Raw genomic sequence first — 8,998 nt, forward strand, 5'->3', positions numbered from 1 at the left:
TTTTTTTTTTTTTAAACTCTCTTCTCTGTTTCTGCTACCTGTTCTTTTCTCTCTGTTCATTCCCTTTTCTTTTTAGCCTAATTCAGCAAAATTTATTATCTTTGTTTCTCTCTTACTTTGCTCTCTCTGTTTTCTGGTTTTTGCAAAGTTAAGTAATGAAAGGAGCTTAATTGAATGTTTGTCTCATCTTCAAGCTTCAGATCTGATGCTTCTTTCTGCAAGTAGTTGTCTCTTTCTTGTTCGATTAAGCACCATTTTGTGAAGAAGGACCAAAAAAGCTTCTTGCTTGCTTCTTGCTTGCTTCTTGCTTCAAGATTTTAACTAAGAGTGAGGAGAATTTAGCTGAAGAAAATGCTGGAAATTGGAAGTCCCAATGCTCTGTTTTTTCGTACGAACACTACTTGTAACAATCTTCTCCGTGAGCTTCAGGTTTGTTGTCTCTTCCTCTCTCTCTTTCTTTTGTTTTCTTTGGGAGAATTTAGGGGTTTTTCTTGATGATGACGGTTGAAGAAAAAGAAAAGTCTTTATCTTTGTTTTTTGTAAACTCTCAAGGGTTAGTAAAGGATGATGATTCTTTTGGACTCATAATGAAATTAGCCTTTTGTTTTCATTATCTTTTCATCTCTTAGGTCAAAGGGTTCCTGTGGATTTTGACTAAACATGAAGTTTGTTTTTTTCAATTTTTTTGGTCTACATGTAACTGTTGATGTTTTTATTTTTGGTAACAAGATCATGCATAAGCTCTTGTACTCAACAATCTCTTCTGTTTTTCTCATATGGAGGCTATTTTCATGAGTTTAATGGGTTTTTTTTGTTTGGGTGTATGAAACAGAAAATATGGGTTGAAATTGGTGAGAGTGAGACTGAGAAAGATAGGATGCTGATGGAACTGGAGAGAGAATGTCTTCAAATCTATCAAAGAAAAGTTGACGAGGCTGCAAATTCCAAGGCAAAGCTTCATCAGTCTGTTGCAGCTATTGAAGCTGAAGTTGCTTCTTTAACGGCTGCCCTTGGAGTTTTTAACATCAACTCACCGGTATGAAGCTATCTTCATGATCATAGATGATTATCTTGCGTGTTAGCTTATTCTAAATTTTTGTGTTTTTTTTTGTTTTGGGTATTTTGATGCTCAGATTAAACTGGATAAAGGTTCAAAATCATTGAAAGAACAGCTTGCAGCTGTGACTCCTCTAGTTGAGGAATTGAGGATTCAAAAAGAGGAGAGAATGAAACAGTTTTCGGATATAAAAGCGCAAATTGAGAAGATTAGTGGGGAAATCTCAGGATACAGTGACCATCTCAATAAGGTCATGATCAGTTCCTTGACTCTCGAAGAACAAGACTTGACTCTGAGGAAACTTAACGAGTATCAAACACATCTCCGCACGCTTCAAAAAGAAAAGGTGAAGTTTCTGTCACACTTCTACATAGAGCAATGAACAATATCCATTATTTCATTTTTTGTTTTATGAACAGGTTTATGTTTCTTTCATGCAGTCTGATCGTCTCAACAAAGTGTTGGGTTATGTCAACGAAGTCCATGCACTATGCGGTGTTCTTGGAGTTGACTTTAGTCAAACGGTTAGTGAGGTTCATCCAAGCTTGCATAGGACAGAGCAAGAGCAATCTGCAAACATTAGTGATAGCACATTAGAGGGTCTTGAGCACATGATTCAAAAGCTAAAAACTGAAAGAAAAGCCCGATTTCAAAAGGTAACCTTGTACTTATATGCATGTTTGCACAATACTCTTCTTCTATTTTATATTCATAGATTGATTTTTCATTTTTGTGTTTCCAATCATACTTTCATATGTGCAGCTGAAGGATGTAGTGGCTTCACTTTTCGAGCTATGGAATCTAATGGACACTCAACAAGAAGAGAGAACTAAATTTGGAAGAGTTACTTATGTTGTAAGATCATCTGAATCTACTATCACTGAGCCTGGAATCCTTTCGACCGAGACAATTGAACAGGTTCAGTAGAAGCACATTTATCATTTAACATTTATGTCTTTAATCTCATTCTTTATGCTTTATCTGAGTCTTTTTTTTTTGCCCTTGCTTTTTAGGTATCTGCAGAAGTGGACAGTCTCAGTAAACTGAAAGCAAGCAGAATGAAGGAGCTTGTAATGAAACGAAGATCCGAGTTAGAGGATCTTTGCAGGCTAACTCACATTCAACCTGACACAAGCACTTCTGCTGAGAAATCAACTGCACTAATTGATTCTGGTAAATATGATAGAGCTTTTTGTTTTTATATAGTAGTTGGTAAATAATTGCCAATTCCACTTATTTTAAACCTAGCTTCCCCATGTTTCTTCAGGATTAGTAGACCCTTCAGAGCTTCTCTCAAATATTGAAATGCAAATAAACAAAATTAAAGACGAAGCACAAAGCCGAAAAGATATCATGGACAGAATTGACCGTTGGCTCTCCGCATGTGAAGAGGAAAACTGGTTGGAAGAATATAATCTGGTATGAGAGAAGCTTCAAGCTTGAAACTCACAGAAGATAAAATGGATTCCTTGAAGGATGTATTCTAATAAAGATTCTTTATTTGGTTTCAGGATGAGAACCGGTATAGCGCTGGAAGAGGTGGACATGTTAACCTCAAGCGTGCAGAACGAGCCCGTGTTACAATCAATAAGATCCCTGGTACTTTTCCACCTTTCACCTTTTTCTAGTTTCTGAATATGAAGTCAAATAAATAATTTTTGTGTGGTGTTTACTACAGGAATGGTTGACAATCTTATCAAGAAAACACTTGTATGGGAAAATGACATGCAGAATTCATTTCTATACGACGGTGTAAGTTAAAACTATTTAAAGTTAAGTGCAAAGTCATTAACTGCCAAAGTCCTTTCTTTAATTTTTGTGACTACTTTCTATAGGTTCGATTGGTTAACATACTAGAAGACTATAAATTGACAAGGAAACAACAGGAAGAGGAAAAGAAAAGATACAGGGTTAGTCCCAAAATAACTCTCTTACAAACACTCGAGATTATAGCTTTCCTGCTTAAAACATAGTTCTATATCTTAATGCAGGATCAAAAGAAGAGGCAAGATCTCCTACTAACTCAAAGGGAATCTATTTACGGATCAAAACCAAGTCCAAGAAGAAGCAGTAGTTTCAGAAAGCCCAATGGTTTCAACATTAGCAATGGGAATGGTTCAGTACCTCCCACGCCTCGTAGAAGCTCGGTAGGGACAACTACTCCTGACCTTCTTTTAACCCCGAGATCTTACTCTGGTCATCATCGCCAAAACGGGTATTTCAAAGAAGTTAGGAGACACACTTCTACTCCGTCAAACTATGTGGCCATGCAAAAGGAAGATACTGTTTCTACTACCTACACATCGATTTATAGCTCTGAGCCAGACTCGCCTCTCCAAGGCTGACTTGACTCTCTTTTGCACCGGTAAGAGAAAAGATCAAAAACTTTTGATGCATCAAGTGATTAGCTTCACATGCATTTGTAGTAGAATCCTCAAATGACCAGGTTCTTGTGGTGATTTGAAACTTTTGTGTAGACAGAGATTGATGTTAGAAGTTGGATACTTGGTGCAGGGTTTGTGGGAGTAATGTTAATGGTAAAAAAGAAGGAAGTGGAAGAAGATGCAGACTTGTGAATACAGAAGGTGACTGACTTTTAGGAGATATGGTGAGATAAGAGTTAAAAAATAAATGTGAAATTTGTTATTCTTTAGAGGTTACAAATTTTCTATTTTGAAGTGAGAAGATACTATTGTTTTGTGTAATGCACGTGTGAAAGTGTGTGAATGGTCATTGTTGTGCGTACGTATTTGTGTATAATATACGTATTTGCTTTAAGCTTAATGTTTGTGTTTTTAGTAGTGCTTTTTGATATTGAACCATTGCGTTTGCGTATACTTTAAAGGTTAGATGGATAGGTTCATTATGCGTTTACTGTTAAAAGGAGTCACCCAAATGCACATTTGTTTAAATTTTACAAAACTGTGACTGAAATTTCAATAGTAATGGGATCTGCATTTTGAAGCTTTTGATATATTTTTTGTGTTTTATGTACAACTTAATGACATTCGTGTGTAATTTTTTTTTCATTAAAATTGTAACAGTAATACATTGTGATTTCTAATCAGTTATATGTATATTGAACCATTTGTAAGTATATAATTATAAAATATATATTGATAACCATTGATGGTGTTTATATATAAATTGACCAAAAACAGGAAGGTTGTTTTAACTCAAATTCTTTTATCATGAGAAGTTTTTAACTAATCATGATTCAAAATTTTTATCATGAAATTGAGGAGAGAAAATAATAATAATAATAAATAGATAATTTTAGAGTAGACCCAGTTAAGCACATGTACAGATTAAGATTTAATAAAATACGGCCTATTCTTAAATTAGGTTATACTGAAATTGGCCATGCACTCATAAAAAGCTAGAAATTATAACATTTTCTAAGATGGTAACCGAATCTGACCGGACCGGTTATCACCGAATAACAAGTATACCGAAACCTTGGTACTACATGATCAAACTACATACTACTTTAACCCACATCCAACATAAACTTTAAATAAAATCGCCGGCTAAAAAAAAGTAATAACATCTCACAATAGAACCGATCGACTCTCAATACATAATAAGAGATTTTGATATATTCACGGTTCGAACTGAGTGAACTTATTGAAGAACTCGGTAGATGGTGATGTTAGATCTTCGAGATGTGGTGGTTTCGTCATCATGATGAGATCTCGTGAAGAAGTTGTTGTTCCCTTCCACGTCGAACGAGTTGTGTCTCTTACGTACGTTACGTACATGATGACGTGGTGGTGGATAAACCGATGTTTCGTAGCTGCTGGCTCTGTGTTTTACCCATCCCGGTTTAGATTTCTCCCTTGGTTTCTTCACAATTTTAAAATCGATTTAATCGGTGAAAATGAGGAAATTTTTTGGTGTAAATAACTGATTCATTCCAAGAAACTAAATACTTACGTGGACGAGGGATGATGAGATTGGTACGGGACATTTAACCGGACGATCTTCTTCTTCCGGTTCAACCGGATGTTCAACAGGACAAAACTCAACGTCGAAGTGATTGGTTTCTCCATCGTACTCCATCATCACTGTCTCCTCCACACTCTCTCTTTTGTCCTAAAGAAAACAAGAAAAATATATGGGTTTGTTTGCAATATTCAAGAATAACGTGTCCATGGTTTCGTAAAACAAATGAAATCAAAACGAAGTAAAGAAATTAAGCTTTGGTTGAGGAGAAAATTAAAAACTCACTGAGGAATCGAAGTCCATGAGCTTGGTGGAAGGTGAGAGTTGAGAGAAGAGAGAAGAGGAATGTGAAGGTGGGAGAGCTTGTGTGTATAAAAGGGTAAAACAAAATTGAGGAAAAGGGAGGAGGGTAAAAAATAAATAAATAAAAGTTGTGTTTTGGCATGAAAAGGAGGGATTTTTTAACCCCACAGTGAAAAAAGATGTGAGGCAGAAAAAGATTCCTAAACCTCCCACTATTTTTTTCTTTCTTTTTTCAGGACCATTTTCATATCATTCAAATGGCGTATGGGTGATACAACTTTTTGTAAGAATGTTTTTCTTAATATTAGCAATCGGTGCCAAACTTCAAAACATGGAGTGTGTTAATGGAGTCTATTCAAGGTAATACTTTTTGTTTTTATATATTAAAAACTATCACATTGAAACTCCAAGCTCATGTATATGAAATGAAATTATGAGTATTGTGAGTTTTTGACAATCAAATGAGAAATCACAATTTACATCCAAAGAGTAAATTTAACGTATTATATATATGTCTTGTACGTATATGAATCATATATACATCAAAATATTATAGCAATATCAAATTTGTATTTCTGTATGTGTAGAATTGTATCACTATTTGGTTCAGGGTCTAAAAAGAGGGTAAAAAACAACTACTATATATATACAGTATTATATACACTTTCTTGCTTTTGACAAAAGGAGATGCTATCTTTCTTTGAAAATCCGAACAATCTTTCGCTTTGTTTCATGTCTTACTTTTTTTTCTTCTTTCCCTTTTAGGGCTTTGAAGAAGATTGGTGATGTAGAGAAAAGCTATTAGATTTGCTCGTATTCCGTTAAAATGAAATTTGCCAAAAAGAAAACAAAAACCACTAAAGCCGGCCGTTAAGGGGAGGGCCGGTCTTAGCAATATGGAGGCCTAAAGCATTTTTGTCATGGTATTTTATATAGATAAATATTAACTGTACCCATATGATACATACAACTAAAGAAAATACGAAGATTGCAAGATTGCTGAAACAGAGACTCGAACCAAGGACAAGTACCTTGTTATCAAGATACAAAACCAACTTAGCTAGGAAATGTTTTTGTTAACTAACCCACATAGTTAATATATAATATGTGGCCTAAAGCACATGCTTTACCTGCTTTAGAGGTGGGCCGGGCCTGGTTAAGGGGAAAGCATGAGGTACACAACTTTGCTTTACTTAACAAGCCGTTTTTGTATGCGAATGGAAAAAGCTACCTTACTATAAATACACAAATATATAGCTAGCGTATATATGTAAAAAGACCATAAATATGTATACGGTAAAATATGTAACTTAGCCATGCAATTATAATATTGTAGTAAATTTTCTGAATTTATTGTAGTATATTATTGAGTCTGATTTTTTCAAACTATTTAACATTAGTTACGTAAAAGAGTATATATATACGGTTCATACAGTGTCTTTTTGGGTGAAAATAGTAAAAATGAACACTCGTGTTTATATTTACAAATTCACATATGAAATAAATATATGTGAATATTTTAGGTTACTTTATCAATCAGTGGGGGGCATCCTATAACAAACGGTCAAGAGACTCTTCAAACGAGTTTCAACGTGCCTTGGTAGCTCATTATCTACCAACTCATCTAATTAAGTTACTATAAATTATGATACTGTGTAAGTTTGTTATTCCTATATATATTGCGTTGGTTGTAAACTTGTAATTCTATTTACCATGTATTTACCAAAAAAACAAATTTCATGTGTATATACGCACCAAGGAATAACATGAAATTTCATAGTATATAATCAAGGATTCACCATATAACATGAAATCCTTAATTTCATAGTATATACAAATTTCATAGTATATAGGCACCAATACACATGAAATTTGTTTTTCACATATTTTTTTTAGATTTTTGTAGTGCTTCTTCAAGCTCATGGTATTTGAGACGAATAACCTCGATCTGATTCACGTCTGTAGATACCACATTCTGCCGCAGTGTCTAAATGATCTCCCCATTCTTTATCCATTGACATATTTGGTATCATAATGATCATGGTTAAGCTCTTTTTACCCCTTGTTTCTTTTATATTATTAGTTTTAAAGTTTTTTTAATTCATAACTAGTTAGTACATATTTTGAACAAACAAAATGATTTTAATACAATAATTGTGAATAATAAACCAAAAAAATATTAATCAAGGATTGTGAATAATAAACCAAAAAATCATGGTGAATCCTTATACTCTATTTATAAGAATATTTTCTTTTCTTGTTTTAAAATTTTCAAATCATACACACAATCTCTCCCACCTTCACATTCCTCTTCACTCTTCTCTCAACTTAAGAAGGAAATGTACTTAATCATTTTGTTTGTGTGTGAATGGTCATTGTTGTGCGTACGTATATACGCACCTTTTGTTTTAAACAAGAAAAAAATATGTAATTCTATTTATTATTACGTCTTGAATTTAGATAATAATATTTATATACAAATACATGAATACTTAGTATATCATGAAATCCGATTGCATTGGTAATGGTATGTACGTCTTTAGCTCTTTTTGAACGGTTGTTCACATAAGCTATGAGTTTTCTTATGTAGGTAGGTAACTGGCTCAAGATGACTAGATAAATAATACAAAAAAAAACATTTGCCAACTTTTTATCTTGTCACTTTGTATTTCAACTAGTGTTTTCCTTTGGAAAGACAAGAAAGAACATGACAACAAATGGGACTCGATTTCCTAAAATAATATTAATGTTCGAAATTAAATTCGAGGAAAGATGTCATCGAGGATCGCAACAATAATCTTATAGTACTCCAATACCTTAGTTTCATCTTCATCTCTTGCTGCATAATCCATCTACAATTTTCAAAGTATATATAGTTTATTAATAGTAATGAGTATATTGTGAGACCAAAATGAAGAATATGTACCTTGGTGATAGAATTGAAGAGAGAGGAATAAAGAGACCTAAAAAGAGGTCTATCCTTAGGAGGCTTTGCTTGGATGATTAAGTAAAAGTCTTGCTTCATGTTAGATGCACTTCTCCTTAGCTCTTTCCCTCCTTCCTTCCACAATTTTTTTTCTATCATCACCTCTTTAATTCTTTGTATATTTTCTGCATTTTTTCTTAACCCTTCCTATGAAACCATATCCAAATTACACGAAAAATTCAAATTTTATATAATCTTGCAACAAAAAGCCTTCCACAAACATATTACGGATAACTTATAGCGTTAAAAAATTAAAACCCATTAATCCATAGTGATTGATAACTTAATTACACATCTAATATTCCTCTAAATAAATGTTTTTTTTTTGTGAACTTACTCGGATAAATCACTTGGTCAAAATTCGAATAACGAATCTAAAAACAAAAAAAAATATCCACAAAAGAAAATTTGACCTTGTGACTTTACATTGAAAATACAGATCGTTGCAATTGTTTCAGTCCATGTGAGTAAGCTTTTGTATATAACACACTGTCCTCAATTGTTTAGCAATTATATAGTGGAGTACTACAACATCTAAATTCTAATACTATATAATTAACAAATGGATCATATATAGTAGAACTAAATTGAGTATCTAGTTCTCTATGATCTTGCAAAAGTTACGTTCTGGAGGATCTCTAGTCTGAACTTTCATTAGGGAACATTCTATTGCGATGGGACCTCCAAAACTCTTCAATTAACCACAA

The 8,998-nt window shown here is 33.5% G+C and overlaps 4 protein-coding genes across 5 annotated transcripts in view; 2 read left to right on the forward strand and 2 right to left on the reverse strand.

Moving 5' to 3' along the window:
• Positions 1-8,998, forward strand: part of LOC104779528 (cyclin-J18-like) — a 63,514-nt gene that overhangs the window by 8,842 nt on the left and 45,674 nt on the right. The window lies entirely within an intron of this gene.
• Positions 9-3,876, forward strand: LOC104779525 (65-kDa microtubule-associated protein 6). 2 transcript variants are annotated; one of them, XM_010503892.2, is made up of 12 exons: positions 9-429; positions 833-1,036; positions 1,134-1,403; positions 1,498-1,713; positions 1,820-1,975; positions 2,071-2,230; positions 2,325-2,476; positions 2,569-2,656; positions 2,736-2,809; positions 2,893-2,967; positions 3,049-3,422; positions 3,535-3,876. In XM_010503892.2, the coding sequence occupies exons 1-11, from the start codon at positions 352-354 to the stop codon at positions 3,400-3,402; spliced, it is 1,827 nt and encodes a 608-aa protein (XP_010502194.1). In that variant the 5' UTR covers positions 9-351; the 3' UTR covers positions 3,403-3,422; positions 3,535-3,876. The 2 variants fall into 2 exon arrangements, with proteins under 2 accessions (XP_010502194.1, XP_010502193.1); XM_010503891.2 differs by having other exon boundaries at positions 3,572-3,876.
• Positions 4,415-5,399, reverse strand: LOC104779524. The gene is made up of 3 exons (XM_010503890.1): positions 5,288-5,399; positions 4,994-5,152; positions 4,415-4,903 (listed from the first exon to the last, which is right to left on the reverse strand). Exons 1-3 carry the CDS (start codon positions 5,303-5,305, stop codon positions 4,682-4,684), a joined length of 399 nt encoding a protein of 132 aa, XP_010502192.1. The 5' UTR covers positions 5,306-5,399; the 3' UTR covers positions 4,415-4,681.
• The window catches only part of LOC104779522 (psbQ-like protein 3, chloroplastic), a 2,298-nt gene continuing 1,222 nt past the window's right edge, over positions 7,923-8,998 (reverse strand). Inside the window, exons 2-3 of the mRNA XM_010503889.2 lie at positions 8,232-8,438; positions 7,923-8,157 (exon numbers count right to left, since the gene is read on the reverse strand). Of these exons, the coding sequence (XP_010502191.1) occupies positions 8,062-8,157; positions 8,232-8,438 (303 nt within the window). The 3' untranslated portion in view covers positions 7,923-8,061. The remainder of the gene's footprint in view (positions 8,158-8,231; positions 8,439-8,998) is intronic.

The sequence above is a fragment of the Camelina sativa genome, chromosome 4 (genome assembly GCF_000633955.1).
Source record: "Camelina sativa cultivar DH55 chromosome 4, Cs, whole genome shotgun sequence".
NCBI classification, from domain to species: domain Eukaryota; kingdom Viridiplantae; phylum Streptophyta; class Magnoliopsida; order Brassicales; family Brassicaceae; genus Camelina; species Camelina sativa.